This window comes from Doryrhamphus excisus, linkage group LG6, assembly GCF_037039965.1.
Source record: "Doryrhamphus excisus strain RoL-2023G ecotype Guam linkage group LG6, RoL_Dexc_Guam_v1.1, whole genome shotgun sequence".
Taxonomy (NCBI): Eukaryota; Metazoa; Chordata; class Actinopteri; order Syngnathiformes; family Syngnathidae; genus Doryrhamphus; species Doryrhamphus excisus.
This window is the reverse complement of record NC_136362.1, coordinates 18,371,274-18,393,869: the sequence shown is the minus strand read 5'-3', so window position 1 is coordinate 18,393,869 and position 22,596 is coordinate 18,371,274. Positions and strand designations below refer to the sequence as shown.

The window sequence follows — 22,596 nt, the reverse complement described above, 5'->3', positions numbered from 1 at the left end:
CTGGGTACTCCGGTTTCCGCCCACATTCCAAAAACATCACTCAAAATTGTCCATAGGTATTAATGTGAGTGTGAATGGTTGTTTGTCTATATGTGCCCTGTGATTGGCTGGCAACCAGTCCAGGGTTTACCCCGCCTCTCGCCCAAAGACAGCTGGGATAGGCTCCAGCATACCCGCGATGGACAGATGGGTGGATGTTAAACACATAAATATGGCAAAAAAAAATTTAAGAAAATCTTTGCTCCTCGTCTCCTAAAAATACACACTACAGTCGCTCTCAAACATGACAAGATTTAATAAAGAAAGCAGATGCATTGCTGGTTTTTAGATTTAAAAAAAAGTGTTTAGCATTACATGACTCTTTTGTTTAGAGTGTGTAACAGGAAGTACCCCTTAAGTGAATAAATAGAAAATTGTAAAACATTGAAAAAATATACAAACAAACCCTCCCCATACTGAAAATAGAAAATGAAATGTGCACAATGCTTTAAGAAACTTTTGTTTGTACACACATGAAATGAAACTAGCCCCTGAAGCACAAAGGTTGCTCAAGTATTGTGCACAAATTATTTTTTCTCTGTCTTTACAAATGAATATCTTGATATTTACAGTCCTTGCAGCTTTGTCTTAGGAATGTTCATTATCATGCCAGGTTGTCATCCAGGATTTCTTTTGCCAGTCAGTATTTACGTCTCTGTCCTTGCGTTTAATCCGAACAGCGTTGTAACTGGGAACCTTGTCTTCATATTTGGTCCTCTTGAAGAAGCCACACTGTACAGTAAAAACATGGAGATGTCAATACGAGGGGAAAAAGGAGGAATAGAAGGGTGAATATGTTAACTGCAACAAGAAATGAGGAAAAGCGTCAATCAAAAGCGATGCACAAAAGCCCCATAGTCAAGATAATAGCATATATTAGATGTCAAATGGAAGTCATTGCTTGTTAAACAGCACCTCCCCCAGGCCATGCATATACATGTCAAAGTTGTGTGAGTAAAAAAAAAAAATCATAAAAGGCTGTAACTTGAGTGAGAAAAGCCCCAAAAATGTGCACCACTCCTTCATAGTAGGCCGGGTAAAATTACCCTGATTTTTTTTGGTTTAGTTTTTTTTTTACGCATGTGGTGTCAGCCTCTGTTTTTCTGAGGAGTCCCGTTTGTTCTTTTTCCCAAAGACTCCACACTGAGAAGAGGGAAGTTGTTAGAACATCATCAAAATCACCTACACATGGATATAAACGGATGCACTGATGTGTTTCTCCTACCTTCCAGAGAAGGAAAGCCAGCAGTGCCAGTAAGAGCAGCGCCAGCAGAACCGACAAGAAAATGATCCACCATGGCACTCCTCCATATTGGGCTTCACGCCTCTCAGGGAAGGCAGTCAGTCTCACCTAGAAGATAAAAACATTAAAGCACATGACTAGGTATATGAAGTATCCATGTTTGTTGTGTGTGTGTGTGTGTGTAAACGTACCTGTGTCTCAGCATTCTGCAGAACCGTGTTCTTTCTCGTGCTATCAACATGCAAAGTCGCCTTAACAATCACCTCTACATGATGCATCTTTTTGTAATCCTGTTGAAAACATAGTAAAAATGTGTTAAAAGTGCTCATATATCCTATTCCAGATACATACCTGTATAGATAACTGACACCTACAGACAATTTAAGAGTCTCCTGTTGGTGATCTAATGATGGCTCACTGAGCAAAAACCTCCACTTACTTACTTGTGATAAGTAAAAGTGTCTAGGTCAAAGGTCAATATCAAAGTCCATATGTTTTAGTGTTATTGAATTGATCAGTATGATCTACTTGATGTGTTTACCTCCATCAAAGTGCTGTTCCAGAGGCGAGAGTGTAAGGTGATGACAGCGTTACTGCCCAGGCCCTGCAGGGGACACTTGATCCTCACACATTTGGCCCCATCTTGGCATGACTGTAACCAGAGAGCGAGTATTAAAAGGCAATACCAGCTAGTAGATGGTAATTGTTCAAGCAATGATATAATAAGCATGTACTGTATTTTTACACAGTCTCTTTATTGGGAGAATAGAAATACTAGAACACAGAGCAGGAGGTTCCTCCCTGTGTCTAGCACTTCTATTTACTGTTTAATATGTCAACTTGGCTGCTGTGTGAAAGGTAACACAACAAACAAAACTACTTAGCGGTGACCTTAGACTTTCAGGAGTACAGTATTTTTTTTCTTACCAAAATTTTAGAGGTCCTCTTGTCCACCAAACGTGAAATAATTCCCTCTTCACCATCCTGGATCTTTTCTGAGGCTCTTCTAGACCTCATGTTACTTGGTTCCTTCAATTCAAAACAATTTACTATTAGTAGAATTACTGGTGTTGGCTAAAATAAAATCATAAATAAAAATATTTTGTTAAAAATAACAGTATTAGATATTATAATTATTTCTGTATGTCAACATTTATTTTATTACCATATATATAATTTCTATTATTGTTAATTTTATGTTAAATATATAGCAAAATCAATCAAAAATCAATTTGAACACTTACAGTACTATAGAAAACTTTAAAAAATATTACAAACCTAAAAAATTAGAACTACCCTCTGAAATAAAATAAAAATAATTAAATGAAGAAAATGCATTTTTTTTATCTAGAGTGTATACAATCTCCACCCCTCCACTGACCTTTTTGAGAGGGTTGATCTCTGATTTCGGAGAGCACTCAATGTGATCCACACCAGTGGAGCTGATCTTCATCAGGTAGAGCAGCCACTTGCCTTGTTCTGTTACTTTGGGCCAGTCAATATACAGGGTGGCTGTGCCAAAGTCCGTCAAACGCTTTGCAAGGTTGATTATCTGAAAAGAACATCACTTGATAAAACACTGAAGGACGGCCTACATTTACTGTATCTCTACTTACTCTAATCTGGTGCGTGATGGCACTTCCCATGTCGCTCTCACTCTTCACGGCATTCTGATCTTTCACCTTTCCTGAGAAGTACACCTGAGAAGGCTGAGCTTGTCTGGGAAAATTGAAAAAACATATTTTATTTACCTTTTCTATGCACACATACAGCATCGTACATTTCAGCAACCGTTTTATTATGTCTTCTATCTTCTATTATTATCTTCTACTCGCTTGTGTTGACACCTATTTAGGCAATAGTGGCTGTGTGTTGACTATGTTTCATTTCTATAGTTATACTATAGAGGTACTGTATGTGTTGTATTTGAACTGTACGCATTGAATGTGAATGTGCACATGAGTTACCCTGATATAGACAGCTGCAGCGTGATGGCAACATTGGCTTTGGCTTTAATAGCAGCAAGTGATGGTTGCTCGCTGGTGCTGTATGATCAACACAGACACACACACAGACACACACAAAGAAAGGTTACTTTCACTTTCTGGTAATGACATTTTATCATGCATTTTCAACTTCATATCAACTCAAATCAATCCTGATGATGTATAAGAAAAATTTGAATACTGAATTATATTATTGTTATTACTTTTAGTATTTTATTTTGTTTATTTTCTTATTTTTTTAGTAAAAAAAAAATATTCTAATATATTTATTTTTAATGGAGAAGGAAGGAAAAAAACTGTTCTAAATTGTGTAGAAGTAGGTTATTGGTAGAACTCTAAATGAATAGCAAACAGCAATGAATGACTTACAATTAGGTGGAAAATATCCTAATGATATTCATGTACTCTAAATCCCGGTGTACAAGCTGCATCCCTTCAGTTTAAAAGGAAAACCCAGGCAGTCCCCACGTCATTAAGTGTGATATTGCGCCATAAGACCATGAGGACCAGTCAGCTCTTTATTTGACAGGAGCCAATCATGACCCATGAATTAACTCACAACAAGCTTGTCAAACCAGTGGAATTCAGTATAACAACAGTCTGACTCAAGGTGTCATCTTTCAAAGATAACAAAAAACTCATCACACAGCAACTAACACTCAAGCGTTATAACTCAGAAATATACAAGCTTTATCTGAAAAAAGTGTTGAGAAAAACATTTTATGGGAGGCACAATACCTCATGGGAAAACTATGTTGTTTTTGGTTTATCAAGTCATACTAGGGCATGTTTGTATATTTGCATAAACATCTTTTGAGTATTAAGTTGCTGTGTGATGAATTTAGTGTTAGTAAAGTGTTCTTTAAAAGATGACACTGGGAGTCAGACTGTTGTTTTACAGGCATACATGCTGACCTCCATTGCCTCACAATGTGTGGACAAACTTGTTGTGAATGAATGAAGAATTTTAAAAGCATATTTTTAATACTTATATGAATATGAGTAGTCACAAAGTATCCCACTGTATATCCTAAGATTCTATATCCATCATATTTTTCCACAAGTGCGACACAATTACAATGCATTACACGCGGCCCGCGGGCCAAATGTGTCTCAAGACCCTGCAGTTGCGCAATATGTTGTAAATAAAAAGAGTATAAATGTGACTATAGTCGTGTTTTGTCATGTCTACAGGGCTCTAATAATGCTTTGTTCATTTTAATCTGAAAAAAATCATTTGTCTACCCACCAACTATATGTGGTTTCTTAAGTTTTTATTATTTGCCGTTTTATTATTATTATATTTATTTATTTATTACTGATTGATTGATTTTCTTTATTCTTGATTTGTTTATTTATTTTTCATCTTATTTTGTGTAGAAATATAAAAAGTAAGATATTTGAGAACAGTGGAATATTTTATCAGAGCTTTTCTTGTAGAAAATTGGAAACAAAGCAAAGTTTTTTAAATGTTTTTGTTTTTAATAAATGCGTTTTGTTTTTTGGAAAACCTGATGCGGCCCAGTCTCACCCAGACCCGAGCTCCAGTGGCCCCCAAGTGAATTGAGTTTGAGACCCCTGCAATAGGGTATACTCACGTTTTAGGCTGAATATCAATCTCCAGTTCAGTTGTGTTTAGTGAGATGCCTGCTGTACTCAGAATGATGTAGAAGGTTGTCTACGGACACATACACATACGTATATACATAGTGCAAATAAGTTGCTTAACAAAAGAGGGAGGGGCTTACTGCTTAACGCTCACCTCAGAGTCTCTCTTGAAGGGGTTTCCGAGTTCACAAGTAGCCTTAGAACCGTTCTTATTAGCTGTGCATGTTACATCCTTGAAACCAGTATGTTATGATGAGAACCACAAATACTGTATTACTACAATACCACAAATGTGTATTTGTGAGGGGAAAAAAGAAAAACATACATTGGGGGGACCACGGAATGCAGCGTAGGTGAGGGCACGCGGGAAGGAAGCGACAACTGACGCCTCGTGTGCGTCATCTCCCTTCTCATTGTTCACCTTGACCTCCAAAGCGATGTCTTTCTGATTGCTAAGCGAGATCATCGGCACACCGTTTTCCCTTTAAAGAAAGACGACGCCAAGTTAAAAACAAGGAAAAGCACTATTTTTTTTGTTTGTTTTTTTGTCTTACAGTGGTAACGGAGTGAAAGTGTCGTCGTCCGTTGTCCTGTAGCCATAGCGATGAGCCACCTTGAGGTTACTGTGGCAAATATTGTCACTGCCACAACCCTCCTTCACAAACTGCACCTACAAGCATATGCACACACACGCATATACAGTATACTGTATACTGTATATAAATAGAAAGGCTATTGTGTAACATAGTATAAACTCACCAGCCACAATGATATGCATTTTGTTAAATGTGTCAGTCAAAACTGACCATTAATATCTGAAGAATTTTCTCTCGCTCGTGTGAAGAGGTCAGTGAGTGAAAAAGACAATTTTATAGGGACTGGGAATAAATAGCAACTCTACACAGTTCATACCAGTAAGTGGGGGCACCTTCTACCCCAAGAACATGAGAAGTCTGGCATACCTCAGAACGAGTTGGCATTGAGTCTTTAGCATCCAGGACAGGTGATACTTCAGAGGAGGAGCTCTGTCTGCGTTTGCGTTTGGCATCCATGATTTCCAAATCCACGTCGATGGGTACCCCTCGCAGTTTATCTCGAATATTGTCCTGTGGGTGAATGCAACATTAATGTAAGGTTTTGTTTGTTGTTGAGTTCCTGTAAAGAGCAAGCGTGGTACCTGTATGGCGATGACACGTGTGACACATTGTTTTCTTCCTTGGCCGTCTATGGTGAGGGTACCTTTGGACTCATAGTTGTTGTCAGAGGCCGACTGCTGAGTGAAGGAGGCCCTGGGAATTAGATTCTTCTTTCTTTGGTCAGCGTCAACTGCCATGGAGTATGCAACAGCTAGAAGGGGACACATGAGGTAGGTTTATGGCACAAAAAAAAAAGATACTGGTAAAGATGATCATTCTTACTCAGTCTGGGAGAGTAAGTCTTGGGGTTGGCTGTGTAGGTGAAGCAGGCTTCAACATTTAGGCTAAAGGGAAACAATCAAAGATTATCGTTACTTCTGCAAGAAGGTTAACGCAAAAACTCTTTCGGGAAACATTATTTAGGATTGGTGCATGAACCAACAAATAACCTGTTGCAAATCATCAATTATCATCACATATTAATCAATATTAAAAAGCATATTTCACAACACAAAGGGACCAATCTTGTAAGTAACAAATGACTGATGAGTAACACTTTACAATAAGGTACACAAAATTACATAGCTAATGAAGTAGTCATTAGTTCCTCAGTAACTACTGTATTTTTGTGTATCTTATTGTAAAGTGAGATCGTTCATTCAACTACAGTATGGCGACAGTAACATTATTGGCTATTGGCTATTGTAGTAGGCCACACACTGAATAGTAAATTGGAGCAATTCCATTCAAATTAATTATTCACCCTTTGCAGTTATTGGTATATATCATAAGAGCATTATACTTATTTACAGTGGTGTAAAAAGGTGTTGCCCTTTCCATTATTTTTTGCATGTTTGTCACACTTAAATCCTGTTTAAAAATGTCCTGCTGCAGAAATTAAGTTGGTTTCAGCTTGAGGTGACAAATATTTTGGTAGACTGCAGAATTCATGGTTCCATTTATCACAAAAAGTCTTCCAGGTCCTGAAGCAGCAAAACATTCCCAAACCATCACACTACCACCACCATATTTTACTGTTGGTATGATCTTTTTCTGAAATCTGGCATTACTTTTACGCCAATTGTAACGGGACACACACCTTCCACAATGTTCAACTTTTGTCTCGTCACACCACAGATTATCATCAAGATGTTTTCTCAGACTCAGACAAGAATTAATGTTCGATGTTTTCGTATCGTTTTTGCAGGCCGTTTTTGCCCAGTGTCTCTCTTATGTTGGAGTCATGACCACTGACCTTAACCTAAGGCCTGCAGTTGTTTGGCTATTGTTGTGGGGTCTGCGCTCCATTGATTGTTCAGCTACTCCTGGGAAGGTTCACCACTATTCCATGTTTTCGCCATTCTTGGATAATGTGTCTCACTCTGGTTCACTGGAGTCCCAAAGCTTTAAAAATGGCTTTATAACCTTTTTCAGACTGATACTATAGATCTCAATTAATCTCAGTTATGTTTTAACAAGCACAGCAACCACTTTTTCCAAACGGGGGCCATGCAGGTTTGGATTATTTTCTCCCTTAAATAATAAAAACTTTAATCTAAAACTGCAATTTGTGTTCACTTGTGTTGTCATTGACTAATATATAAATTTCTTCTGATTAGAAACATTTCAGAAATCAGGAAGGGGGCAAAAACTTGTTCACACAACTGTAAATGTATTGATATACTGTATCATGATAGCTACAATATTTCAATTAATCAGATTGTTCACCAATAAGGCTAAATTATCAGTGAATAATTTGCACATATAAAGGAGGTCAGCATCTATGAAGGTGTAGAGATAATAAACATTTGTGTTGAAACTTACCAGAAGCTATTCCCACAGTTCTTCTTAGTCAGGTCAATTTCCTTTGGGGTGAACTTGATTTCCTTCTTAATGGCAATGACTGGGCGGGCTCTACCAGAACATGGAGAGATATTGAGCATCTCCAGGAATGGACGTGATGACAAAAAGAGCAATTTATTGTACTCACCTGAAGACAAAGACAGCATCAGAGAGTGATCCAACGGCTAAGTCCGGGTAAGAGTTCTTATCCAGGTCCATGTTGCCAGCTAAAGAATAGCCAAACATCCTCACTCCTAAAGGCTGGCCAGATAAAATCTAAAGCAAAAGTGTTGTTAGATAAGCACACTTCTCTAACGTGTGTTTGGTCTGAGAGGGTTTTTTTGCGCACCTGTGCAGCTTTGTTGGATTTGAGTCCTGTGGCAGATCCATGGTAGATGTAGACATTCCCTGCACCTTCATCATCGTACGGGGCGCCCACCGCAAAATCTATTAGAGTGGAGAAGAACAACACTTTAAGCCACTCATCTCTGCCACAGTGACTTAAACTGTCCAGACTGCTCAGGACTGGCTAATTTGCCAAAATAATACAGTTCCTAGTTTATTCCTGTATATGACTTTCTAAATACAGTTCCTACCATTATTAGAGCCCTCTAGACATGAAATAACACCCCTATAGTCACATTTACATTCCTATTATTCTTTGTTTACATCCAATTGCTCAACACTAATGTGCAAGCTACAGGATCACTGCAGGGACATAAGAGACGGCTTCCAATTTATTTGTCAAAATTTAAGAACGTGTTTCAAACAGAGTAGAGTAGATGGACAAAGAAAGAAGCCTAAGCTGACACATAATTTGACTTAACATTTTACAATGTTTACAATTGTAATGTTAGAATGGAGCCGCTTCTCCTTCACATCGAGAGGAGTCAGTTGAGGTGGCTCGAGCATCTAGTCCGGATGCCTCCCGGACGCCTCCCTGGTGAAGTGTTCCGAACATGCCCAGCCGGGAAAAGGCTCCGGGGCAGACCTAGGACCTCCTCCCAGTGGAGCTGGAGGAGGTGGCCGGGGACCGGGAAGTCTGGGCTTCCCTACTAAGACTGCTGCCCCCGCGACCCGGACCCGGATAACCGAAGGAAAATGGATGGATGGATGGATTTTACAATAGATAATTATTTACTTATTTCTACACGTGTATAAAACTATTTCTTAAAACATTGCCCATGAAGTTCATAAATGTTTTATGATGGCAATAGCTTGGCAGTGCAGTTTGACAGTGTATGCATGCCAACCATGTTGCTTCTGTTGTTCTGCATTCTCACCATGGTAACCGTCCTGGTTCATATCTCCCAGATTTTCCACAGCCAGGCCAAACATAGAGTCCTCAGGTCCAACTATTTTGGTGGGGGTCACCTTGTTCCACTTTCCGGCTTTGTTGACATAGACATAGACGGCGCCACCGATTTCTCCATCCTTCTCGAAGTACTGAGGTGCACCTACCACTATGTCTTGCCAACTAACGAACAAAAAACAAATTGGTAATTATGGGCTGACAATAAATGAAGCAAAGTATTTCTTCCAGCTTTGCTTACCTGTCGCCATTGAGATCCAACACCGCCAGGTCATAACCAAAAGAGGATGCGAGACCCTCCCCGTCTAGTGTGTGCTCGTGCACTAAAATGTTACTTGTTTCGGGGCCTTTCTTGAGCATCACCACTGAACCGCTATGGTTAGCTCTGGGCGCTCCAGCTACCACTGTTAGCTGGCCTTTCTTGGTCAGACTCTTGCCTGAGTCAAGTGAGAAACCTGCGACACGGAGGGGTTAATAAAGTAGTTACCTTGTGCATGAAGAGCATCTGCAACGAGTGAATGGTTTACCAAGGTAACTGTTGGCAACAGCTGGGATGAGATCAGGGTTATTTTCGTTCTCATCTCCTGCCTCAAAGGGGCCATCATCATAAATGCCCATCTCCAGGAGGGTGTCGTTATTTTGTTCCAGGCGGACCACACCTGGATGAGAAAAACAGGGAATTTGGCATAATAAAAAAAACAGTTCCATATGAAACAATATTCATTGCAACAACCTTTCCAGTTGTATGCTCCCGGAGCACCAAATATGAGGTAGTGGTAGTCCTTGTCGAAAGTGGCAGAAAGGCCCTGCTGGCAGGACCCAAACATCTCGTGACCTCGTGGTCGGTTGTCACAGAAGTGCCAGTTTCCTCCATCCTCACTTGAGTCGGGATCAATTCTCAAATCCTGACTCAGTACATAGCAGCGGCCGATGATGTCTCTGGATTCGATGGGGGTCCTCACATTGGTCCTGCGCTGGTAACGATGGGCACAGGTCTACGTGGGGAAACAAACACACAGCTTAGATTATGTATTGTTTGAAGAGTGAGATGTTGAAGTGTTTGGTGTCTTACCACAATCTTCCCTCCTGGCCCCTGACTGTTGACTGTCACTCCCAACCACTGGTTCTCTTTGCTTTCTCGCCTAATGTCCTCTACAGCCAGTTTGAAAAAAAAAAAAAAACATTGAAAAGGGATCAAATAAAGTAAGTGCGCAGGTCAGCAAATATCTCACCATCATTGTCAAACTTAATTCGGACGCAGCCTGCAGAGGGAGTGCTCATGTCACAGCTGTAGAGTCCCCCCGTCACTTGGGCATTTTGACCACTCAAGGCTCTGGCTCTCGGAGCCCCGACCAGTAGCCTGCAACAGACACACACAGCAATCTATTACAGGCAATTCATATCAATGAGAAGCATGTACATTACATTAGAGCACATTCCGGAGTGTAACACAGCAGCTATACAACACACACACACACAAGGTGCCTTTGTGTCACTGAAAACAAGGATGTCGTATTTTCTTCTTCCAACTATGCTCCACCATGTCACTCTGGTTTCTTTCATCCCCACAAAGACCACCACCCATGACTTTAAGTTGTAAGTCTTTACCAGATCTGATTAAGGAAAGCCATTTTTGGATGGCGCATTGCAGCGTGCATTTGCAGATAGCACATTGTCCGGAAGAGAAAGGAGCTATTGTAGACTGCATGTTTTACAGTGGGGACCTTACAAGTTCACACATTAGGAATATGTGACTCAGCAGATGTCATTGACATGAACAGAACAGTGCTTCAAATGTAGTGAAGTGCTTAAACTGTTCCTCATCTTTCACATCTTTAAGTATATCGTCAACTGGAGTATATGGAATATTGTAAGAAAATACACTGGAACCTTAAAAACCAAACCCAATCCACACTGGGACCAATCATTTCAAAGAAATACACTATTGCTGTGTTCCTGTAAAATAACTTATGCCTCTCATTTTTCTCCAGTCACAGTCTCACAAGTGTAAAAAGAAGCTAACCATTCATGTACTGGAAACACTAAACAAAAAAACACAAAAACATAACAAGAGATGGCAGAGCAAAATTCTAATTCTGAGATTGAAGCTGCCACTCTGGCCCTCAGTGAACAAAGTTTGGACACTTATGATCCTGAAGAACATATGTGTGGTCAAAGGTCATTAACGTTGGACTTGCGTGCATGCCGAGCACGCCTTTATGTAACTTGCTGTAACAGAAAAGGGTCCTCAAGCTGTTCCTACAATGTTAGAGATATATACTGTAATGTCAAGCAGTAACCCAACTGTTAATCTTATCATTCAGCAGCAGCAGAGGAAGCCCATACATTGGCTACATTGGTCTACAGGAAGAACAAAGACAAACAGAGACAGTATGTGTGTGTGTACTGATGTGTGTCTGCTTCAGTGTAATAGCTTGCAAACACACACACACACACATACCATGGTGTACAATCACTGGGACACCAAAGCTGGAGCAACAGAGCGAACAGCACAGTGACAATAACAGAGACATCCCATTGAGAGAGAGCTGTATTTTATTTTTTATTTTCCTATTTTTTTTTTTTACAAAATGGTAACCAGGCTGCCAACTGGGGTACAGCCTGTTGCTTGGCAACAACTGGCGGCACCCTATTGCAAAGAGAGAGAGGTCAATGCAACCATGTGCTGCCCAGCCTTTTTCCTACCTGGTGTGTGCCAGGAACCCAACCCACATTTGTTGAAAAATGGCGCATATTTGGAGCCCAGATGTATAAATGATTTATGTCTGCATTCTTTTATCCACCTCTTTTTATTTCTTTCATGTTGGATTATTTTACACAACCTGAGGGAAAAGAGCTAAACTTGATACCACAGCTTATTGTGTATCAAATACCATCAATGGCCAATACATTATGTACACTACACAAAAAAAGATGGAGTTCAACAATACAAATAGATAAATATCCATTAACTCAAATTACTGAAATATCAAAGTATCAATATTTATTTATTCGATAGTTTTTTAAAACAATGTATATGTGCCCTGTGATTGGCTGGCGACCTGTCCAGGATGTACCCTGCTTGGTATAGAAATTGAGCTGAACAATTGAGCTGTATCAATTAATCAATAATTAATCCATTATCCAATGAATCTACAACTATTGTGGTACAAGATTAATTGTTTTCCATCCATCCATTTTCTATACGTTTATTCTCACTAGGGTCCCGCGGTCATGCTTTAGCCTATCCCAGGTGTGTTTGGGCGAGAGGCGGGGTACACCCTGGACTGGTCGCCAGCCAATCACAGGGCACATATAGACAAACAACCATTCACACTCACATTCATACCTATGGACAATTTGGAGTCGCCAATTAACCTAGCATGTTTTTGGAATGTGGGAGGAAACTGGAGTCTCCTGAGCAACCCACACATGGGGAGAACATGCAAACTCCACACAGAATCGAACGCAGGTCTCCTCGTTGTGTGGCCTGCGTGTTAACAACTCGTCCAAAGTCCAAATGTGATTTTCTTTCTTTTGTCATCAATGAAAGCACTATACTACTATATTTGTCATTACACTTTGGAAAACAGAGATCAACATTTTTGCTTCTTTATGAAATTTTGTAGACCAAACCAAAGACTGTTTGGTTCATATTGATTTGGCCCATCTAGGGCCTAACTGATTACTTGATTAATTTAAACAACAAGCTTCATATTAATCAACAAAGAAAATAAGTGTTAGTTGCAGCCCTATTACATACACATCCTATAAAAAGGGACTCAGTCACACCTTCATGTTCTCTTTCGTATTACTTGTCTGTCAAGCATCTCCAAAGAGTGGGTAGTTTTACTTTATTTTTGTTTTATTTGATGTTATTATACACTGATTAGTTTGTCTTTAGAAGCCGTTTGACCGCTAACAATCTTAACATGTCACTACGGACGGAAAAAGGTAGAAACACAAATTAACACAATAATACACATATTTTTAAATGATTAACTCTCTGAAAGTGTACCTAATAAATTCTAAACAGGCAGCACACATTCTCATGTTCAATCTGTGTTATTATTATTGCACGCTCTTTTAAATTAAATACACAAACTTCATAACATGCATTTATCAAACCCTCACTTTTCTATGCAGGTCGCTGAGTGTGGCAATGATGACACAAACACACACACACACACACGCATGCATGCATGTATGCCACACTATCAGATCCTTGTCCTCACCTGCAGGTACATGCACAAATCATCGCTGTAGGGCGTGAAGAAGTAAGATATGAGTAAATATTAGATGCACACGTGGCCGCTATAGGTTTGTGGCTAAAGTGTGAAGGCAAAGTTGAACAAATGGACACAATAATTCAACATATGCCATTGTAAATGTAAAAAAAAAAAAAACAACTTTTCCATTGAAAAGAGTTAATTCCAGCTCTATGAGTGTTCTTCTTGCAAAACAAACGTAGCTTGCTCATACACGCACTCACCCTCACTCTCTCACATATCCATGCTTGGAATCTAACAACAGTGCTGTATATGCATTCCACATGCATGTTTCTCACCCACTTCTGCTGAACTAGACAGGACTGCATTTGAATAGCTCTAAAGAATGTGGAAAATAACATTGAATATAAATAACGTGACAATATTGTGTGAGAACTGGGACATTCATCATAGTGTGATTGATGATAATAAAACATTTCTGAACAGAAATAGGTGGTTGTCATATACAGTACATACTATTATGTACTGTAATAACTATATATGTATATTGATTGACTAAGGGCTTAATTGATTATGCGCTTCAGCTCTAATTAACATCCTTATTTTAGTCACAGAATCTGGCTATGGGTGATCTATAATACTACAACCTGGAGTCGGGGGACTTTGTGGAGAGGCTGGTCACGTTTTGAACATCACGTGGCTTTGGATTTGGACACAAACTGACAAGTTTCAGTGGCATCAGTGTAGAAAAAAGGTATTTTAAAAACTTCTCTAACTTGTATTTAGAAATTATAAAGAAATTTTGTATAAAGAAATTGAAGTTTGTGGTGCAATATAACATGCAAACATAAACTGAGTTTATTGAAGTATACTGTACCCTGTATAGGTGTATATAATATCATCGTTTTTCAAACATTCTTACCTAACGTGAGAAAAAAATCTAATCAAATAATATTTGTTGGACTTTTTCTTATTGTATGTAATTGTAATGTATGTAATGTATGTTTGCAAAGTAGGTTTCCTTATCCAACATTCTAATTACATATTTTAACATTATTAAGGTCTTCTCAACAGGACCTAACACCTTAACACTCGTATTACCCAACATTGTAGACATATTAACAGAAAATATGACACGTAGCAGTGGCTATCGTCTCATCAATGTAACATCACTGCCACCTAGTGACCAGTGTAGAATACTACATATCACGTCTTTGAATGTGTCTTCTGAATGCCATGTATTTGTGTTTTAGTTTAGCCATTTTTAGGAATGAAATGCTTCATTTAGGCCAAGAATATGTAAAAAAAAGCTTTTAGTGTACCATAAAAGAGTGATAATTATACACTCATTTATACATTTATTTTGAAACAATACAATAGAGTCAAACCCTAAAGTAGAGAGTGATGATTGTACATTGTGTTTTCACAGTTAAAAAGTTACAATAAGTTGCAAAATGTGTAAATATGTTGTGTTCTGTTTTGCTTCCGTTGCCTTTTATAACACAGTGCACCTTATAATTGTGTTAATTACAGAAATAGAACCCGTTATAGTCCTCTGAACTATTAAACAGACAATTCAACTGAAAGATAACCCCTGTTTTAATTCAGCTGGTAGATGTGTTTGTTTAAAACAGCATACAGTTTGATTTTGATGCTGTGTGAGCACAGTAAAAGGACTTTGTAGCTGTCAGATGAATGCAACGAGTCAGATACAATGTACAACATTACTGTAATATGTATAAAGCTGAATGTAGCAGCTAAAATTCCTTGTCAATTCCTTTATGGTTATGATCAATAATCAGCATTATTTCTGCACATATTTAAGCCCAATATGGTACTACTATAGTTTGTGATTGTACTTTTTCCAGTTGTTCAACTTTCAGTTACTAGAAAGATAAGCTGCACTTAATTTAACGTGAAACTAAGCACATTTATGTTTATCGCAGGGGTTCTAACATGTGTTTGGTCTCACCTGGAGCACACTGTGAGCTAACTAATTATTAAACTTTACAGATACGTTAAGACTGAGTAAACATTAACACGGGCTGGAAAGTGAAGGGTGCATAATTTAAAGAGGTTGACTAAACATTTTTTCTGGAAAAGTACCTGTACCTGCAAATGAGCCCCGAATGATGACGTAACATTTAGTGCGACTTGTTGTTTTATTGACGACTTTCTTACCCACTTTGTATTATTCGTGTTTTTACATTTACTTATCGTATAATCGTAAAGAAGTTGTTCTTACATTCTTTTATCCTCCGGCTTGAGTTGTCGGTGCATGGCCATGGAGAAGCCGAACAAACTATTTGGATCCCCGCTCTTCCGCAGGATGTCCTCGGCGTCCAGGTTGAAAGCCGACAGTCGGCTGCATCCCAACAGAAAACAGAGCAGCCACAGTCCACCTGACATTTTCCCCTTCGTGACAGCCGCACTGATCCCGAATTCCTCTGGGAGATGGTGAAAGGTGAGTCGTCGTTGCAAGGAGGGGCACAGTGACACTGGGAGTGACTGCAGGAGGGGCTGCACGGCGTCCACTTTTTCCCTTGCTGCCCCTCCCATACTAAAAACTCCCAACTATACACACACAGTAACGTCCCACACAGCCTAGAATACAAAGTTAAGGTGAGATTAATATCTATAGCATGTTCGAAGACTTAAAGTAACTTTTTACAGTTGTTTATACTACTGAAATATAATTGTTTCATTATTGTTGTTTGATGTACACTGCTAAATGTGATCCCTTGTCTGATAAAGCAGTGCATTTCAACCTTTAAGGCACATACAGTATTTTACAAAGAACAAAGACACTTTATTTTTAGTAAATAAATAAGAATTTTCTGGATCAAACTGGATCATTTTCCTTGCACACCTGACAAGCTCTTCGAGGACATTAACGTGTGTGGTACCGTGGTTGGGAATCACTGCTATAAAGGGCCACAGCATCACAATATATAATAGCATGTCCAGATAATGTGCAAATATGGCTGGCAAAAGTAATGGTCAAAAGTTTTGAGGCTGACACAAATATTCATTTCCAAAAAGTCTGCTGCATCAGTTTTTATAATTAACATTTGCATATACTCCAGAATGCTGTGAAGAATGATAAGATAATGATACAATGACTTGTAAAGTCCCTCATGGTCATGAAAATGAACTTGAACCCCAAAACACCATTTCCACTGCATTTCAGCCCTGCCACAGCAGGACCAATGAACATCATGGTCCACATAGCTGAAAGTACAAAGGCTGAAGATGACTGTCATCCTGATAGAGTGAGAATAACATACTGGGAACCTTTCAAGATGGGTTGTGCTTGACTTGTTTGGCTTAGCTACCTACAGGGAAACACATGCAGATACGTATTATTGCTTAGCCCAAAAAAGGCTTCACAAGCAAGGGTATTGCTTCTGGTATTGCAACTACATCAACTATTTACCTAATCACCAAGAACTTTCAAGAGAGAGGTTCAATTGTGGCTTCATGCCCCCCCAAAAAAGTCAGTCTCTCAAAGTTGCGGGACAAGTTTGAGTGCATCTGCATGTACAATGGGGCACATTTTAGAAGATGGCCTGGTGTCAAGAAAGGCAGCAAAAAAGCCATTTCTCTAGAGGAAGTCCGGGAATCCTGAAGACTAGGGAAAAGGCATTTTTTCTGATAAATCCCTTCTCCGATTATTTGGGATATCCGAGAAAAAGCTTGTCCGGAGAAGAAAAGGCGAGCTCCTGAAATCATGCATGTGTGTGGTTGCTTCTCAGCCAAGGGAGAGGTTGCACTCACAATAATGCCTAAGAACGCATCCGTAGATAAAGAATTGTACCAAAATAACCTCAGAGAGCAACTTCACACAACAACAATCCAAGAACAGTTTGGTTACAACCAATGCTTGTTCCGGCATGATGAAGCACCATGGCTCGGAGAACAAAACATCAACATTTTGGCTCCGTGGTAAAAAAAAATATGTTTTAAAATCTGCAAATTCTGACATACTTCAAGCTTATACTTCAAGATTATGCAATAACGGGCTGCCATCAGTCAAGATGTGGCCCAGAATTGAATGAGAAAATACCACAGTGAATTGAAAAAGACAGGTCAACATTATAAATATTAACTCTTTACATAAACGTATTCTAACTGTCAATAAAAGTACAAGAAGCACAATGTAAACGTTATCACTTTTTACATATAAACTAACTCTGCACTTAAAAACAAAATAGATGCTATAGTATATCACATCCAACCATTTATCACACAAGCGTATTCGCTGAAGAAAAACAAACTTACAGCTCCCATGTCTGTAGCTGACATGGCAGGGCTCCAGGATTTACTTTAAGATGTGTAGTGAAGCCTGTTGAATGATTTTCCAAACAATTGGTGCTCATGAACAGTATGCTTTACTTGGAAACATCTTTAAATTACATGTAATTACAACTACTAATAGTACTTTTTTCCCATATGACCTCCAAAAACATGTTTTTCCAAATCAAATTACAAAACTTGGAGATAAAAGCATTTTATTGTGCAGCTACAGTATTGTTGTTTCTGGAATGCATTTCAATTACACCAATACACCAATTACAAGTATTGCATTAGAGGTTATACTCCCAATGAGAACAGCCAGAAGAAGTTGTTGTGACATTAGGAACAATCTGGACTTCTGTGTCATGCTCACACAATAGACCATATTTGTTTATCTTGAATAATTTCCTTGTGGGGATGCAGCAGAGGCATTGTTTAGTTAAATATGATTAGCACTGGTTTTTGTGTCAGTGGGCACCCCCTGGGTCCTATATGTGCGTAGTGACACATCACGTTAGAGACCCATGCATGAAGGCAACTCCCTCTCTAAATTATGGTGTTGCAGGCATTTCATGTGCACCAACACAACATGTCAGCAGACAACGCAGGCTTTGTGTTCGCACTGAGAAAGAGGGCAGACAGAAAATGGAGAGGGAGAAAGAAGCCGCCCACATACTGTACAAAAGGCAAAAATAATGGTGGAAGAGCAGAAGCAGAAGCAGATAAAGGGCAAGGCAAGAATGTGGTTCCTTTACATCTAATTATCATGGACATGCTGTGGAACTATCAGCGATAAGGATCAGCTTTGCTCTCTAAATGCAGCAGCCTTCAAGCCACTGCTTTATATCCCAGTTTTAATTATTTGAAACTTGAGAAAACTTGTTGTGTTGCTTTAGTTCCACTTAAGGCAAACATCCATGGGAAGAGCACCACAGGTCAGAACCAGTAATCAGCCTTATCGCCCCGAAAAAAAGAACACTGTGCAAAGTGGGCTGTGCTGTAATAACTCGCTTCTGGCTTTTTTTTTTTTATCAGCTCGAACACACACTTTTTGCCTGGAACTGTGTTCTTTTTCTCCAGAACCTCGTTTTCACTCTTCACACATAGGCTCAAGAGTTATTGACTTTTGGAAGGAGGATTTCCCAATAAAATACACTTTTAAAGAATAAAGAAAAGAAAGTCTTGACCTGGTCATATTTGAAATGGAAGCACACTCCAAATGTAGGAATTCAATGTAACAAACCTTTTTTCTACATTGTTTGGGTACTGTATAGTATGCATAATACTGTATAGAGTGCATTTAATTTCTATTTTTTCTACTGCCACAAAGCTCTGTCAGTTTCTAGCTATCCATAAAAACCAACAAGCACACATTTAAGTTTGATATGGATGCTGTATGGTATCATGTACCCAGAAAAAATTATTACGTTTGATTAATATTCATGTTAAAGGTTAAATAACTGTTAATAGTTATCCTCCCTATCCGTGTGGAAGTGGTAAGTTTTTGGCTATTTAAGTTTAAAGGAAATAACTTGAAGGCTACCATTTAGGTCGCTAGCTCTCTAGTTTGCAAGTTAGCAGGTGTCTCAAGACCCTGCAGTTGCGCAATATGTTGTAAATAAAAAGAGTATAAATGTGTGACTATAATCGTGTTTTGTCATGTCTACAGGGCTCTAATAATGCTTTGTTCATTTTAATCTGAAAAAAAAAATTTGTCTACCCACCAACTATATGTGGTTTCTTAAGTTTTTATTATTTGCCGTTTTATTATTATTATATTTATTTATTACTGATTGATTGATTTTCTTTATTTTTTTCATCTTATTTTGTGCAGAAAAATAAAAATTAAGATATTTGAGAAGAGTGGAATGTTTTATCAGAGCTTTTCTTGTAGAAAATCAAAACCAAAGCAAGGTTTATTAATTTTTCTGTTTTTAATAAATGTGTTTTTTTTTTTTTTGAAAACCTGATGCAGCCCAGCCTTCCCCAGACCCTAGCTCCAGTAGCGCCCAGGTAAATTGAGTTTGAGACCCCTGCAGTAGACTTTTTTTGTAAAGACTTTTTGACCTACTTGAGACTCATTGCAAGTAAACGCTTGATTGAGTTACATCTTCATTAACTAATATTTAAATTAAAGTATTTTCTGGACTATAAGTGGCTCTGGAGTACAAGTCGCACAAGGCCAAAATGCATCATTAGGTAGAAAAAAACATACATAAGTCGCACTGGAGTATAAGTTGCTTTTTTTGCAGGTAATTTATTTTTAACTACTATTTAACTACTTGACCAAAACCGACATTACGTCATCTTGGAAGGCAGGTTTTAACAATAAAAGAATAGAGAACAGGCTGAATAGGTGTAAGATATGCTAACACAATGCTTATTCAGCTACACTAAAAAACATGAACAGAAAAGGTGTCCAGTGTTTATGTAACATAAACATACTCCAGTCGCTCTGGAGTATAAGTCGCAGGAACAGCCAACCTATGAAAAAAAGTGCGACTTATAGTCTGGAAAATACAGTAGTTTGACAATGTGAAACATTTAAGTGTAACAAACAAAAAAGCAAAAGCAAATTCCACAATTTATAAAGGTTGAACATACATATTCTTGGTCAGTACATTGCTAAAACAACCAATCCAATAATTCTGTATCTCACAAATGAGTCTTTTTCAGCTTATGTATTACAGTACATCTTACCAGCTATTTTGATAATTTTCAGTGGATAGTTTGTAGTACAAGCTCTACACTTACTACTATTTTCCAGTTTTATTTCCCTAGCATTGTCCCTTGAGAGGATATAATAGAATGGTCGCTGAAAGACACAGTAAGCAAGCGGGCGTGGCACAATGAACACAGCAGGTGGAATGTGCATGTATGTCTTTATGGCATTGAACCAATACACAGCCTTGGGTTACTGATAAACAGGCTCACTGGCACAGTTTGTTTTACAACAGCATTGGGCTTATGATCTTTAACAACTGCGACACAATAATGCAATAAAACCGCTGGTTATGTAACTCTGTATATACACTGCTTCATTTCCTATATTCGATGTTAATGTCAATTCTAGACATAGGAAATGGGTTGCAATGTTATTTCTGTAGCTCCGTATACAAGCTCACTGTTATTAGTACTGTAATGAGTCAGCAGTCAAGTGACATGACATGGACGATGAATATACAGTATAATTAGTAGTCTACTAATCATTGACAAAGGGACATATAGGCATTCATTCATTCATTTTCTACCGCTTTTTCCTCACGAGAGTTGCGGGGGGTGCTGGAGCCTATCCCAGGTGTGTTTGGGCGAGAGGCGGGGTACACCCTGGACTGGTCGCCAGCCAATCACAGGGCACATATAGACAAACAACCATTCACACTCACATTCATACCTATGGACAATTTGGAGTTGCCAATTAACCTAGCATGTTTTTGGAATGTGGGAGGAAACCGGAGTACCCGGAGAAAACCCATGCATGCACGGGACAACATGCAAACTCCACACAGAGATGGCCAAGGGTGGAATTGAACCCTGGTCTCTTAGCTGTGAGGTCTGCACGCTAACCACTAGACCGCCTACATATAGGCATAATATGTGTATTTATTATGGCTAATAATTACTGCTAATACGTGTTGCAACACCTTTGGGGGAGTTTTGGTATTTTTTTATGCCAGGATATGATGTCTATATTTAATGCCCTTTAAGGTATATGCCCCATACAACTTAAAGACACAGTTGGATTTAAAGATACATAATATTGTATGTTGTAGCAACATTTAAATATAAGACAACTGTCCATAAAAGGCTCATTTTGTAATATAAGGTACAGTACTGTACATTAATTTACATGTACATGAATGCTATTATTAATTCTATTATGTGCTATAACAATTTGGTAACAATTTCAGATCCCCACTGAGGGATGAATAAAGGCATGTCTTATCTTAAAGGCATATCTTAAATAAGTAGGTAATACATTTTACTTCCTCCTACTTTTTTCCTGCATGTTAATTGTGATATTGTCACGATCCGCAAGCTCGCCGGTGTGACAGTTTATTTGGTTTATATTTTCTATGCCTTGGTTCCTGTTTTCATGCTCTTGTTTTGGTAGCGTTTCCTGTTTTGTCTGCCTGCTTTTCTGTTCCCTTATTACTCGCACCTGTTGCTAATTATGTTACCCTTCTATTTAGTTCAGGTGCGTGCTCACTAGTTTGTGGCTGCATTGTTTGTTGTAGCTCTCCACGCTACTCCGACCGTCTTTGCTCGCATCCTGCTGCTGTAAACCATTTCTGTTTATATTAAATTGACTTTCGATCTGCACTTGGATCTCCTGCTCTCTGCATCTTGGGGTCGTGTCGCAATACCGAAGCGAAGGCGTGACAGAATGCAGCCACCAAATAAAGGCGACCTCGCAGAGAGCGACTTTTGGACGTGGCAGATCCTGAAGGCGATGGAAGAGGAGTGCACGAGGTTCACTCCGGAGGAACTGGAGGACATGGTGTGGGGGCCGGATGGCACGCTCATACCCATGGCGTGGGTTCATCGGGGCCCCGTAGATGACACACCGGCCTGGCCGCGACACCGACGTACGTCTCGGCCGCCTCCAGCCAGGGCTCCACGGCGTCAAAAGGTGAAACCGCTCTCTTCCTCCTCGTCACGCCAAGCCAGGGCACAACCCTCAACTCACACAGTCACTGAGTGCTGGCCCATCTCGCTGCTGCCGTTGACTCCCACGTCACGACTGCCCGCCGAGCCCCAGCTGCCCACCTCTTCGGAATCCCCGTTGCCTCCCATGCAACACGAAGAGGACCACGGCGCATGTTCCCCTCCTGTGCCCAAGCCACGCAGCCTCAAGGGTTCCCAAACCCCAGCTCCCGTGCCA

General features: G+C 39.3%; 1 protein-coding gene across 3 annotated transcripts; it reads right to left on the bottom strand.

Moving 5' to 3' along the window:
* Window positions 1-210: 210 nt before the first annotated feature.
* Window positions 211-15,989, bottom strand: LOC131125141 (integrin alpha-6-like). 3 transcript variants are annotated; one of them, XM_058066371.2, is made up of 25 exons: window positions 15,661-15,989; window positions 10,419-10,546; window positions 10,259-10,338; window positions 9,920-10,181; window positions 9,714-9,845; window positions 9,428-9,641; window positions 9,158-9,351; window positions 8,224-8,321; window positions 8,023-8,150; window positions 7,857-7,946; window positions 6,315-6,376; window positions 6,074-6,243; window positions 5,859-6,002; window positions 5,451-5,566; window positions 5,222-5,378; window positions 5,051-5,128; window positions 4,887-4,966; window positions 3,250-3,327; window positions 2,899-3,001; window positions 2,664-2,834; window positions 2,210-2,311; window positions 1,824-1,934; window positions 1,474-1,572; window positions 1,265-1,390; window positions 211-771 (listed from the first exon to the last, which is right to left on the bottom strand). In XM_058066371.2, the coding sequence occupies exons 1-25, from the start codon at window positions 15,972-15,974 to the stop codon at window positions 628-630; spliced, it is 3,381 nt and encodes a 1,126-aa protein (XP_057922354.2). In that variant the 5' UTR covers window positions 15,975-15,989; the 3' UTR covers window positions 211-627. The 3 variants fall into 3 exon arrangements, with proteins under 3 accessions (XP_057922354.2, XP_078647720.1, XP_078647719.1); XM_078791594.1 differs by lacking the exon at window positions 15,661-15,989 and adding an exon at window positions 11,977-11,982; XM_078791593.1 differs by lacking the exon at window positions 211-771 and adding an exon at window positions 1,101-1,182.
* Window positions 15,990-22,596: the final 6,607 nt, after the last annotated feature.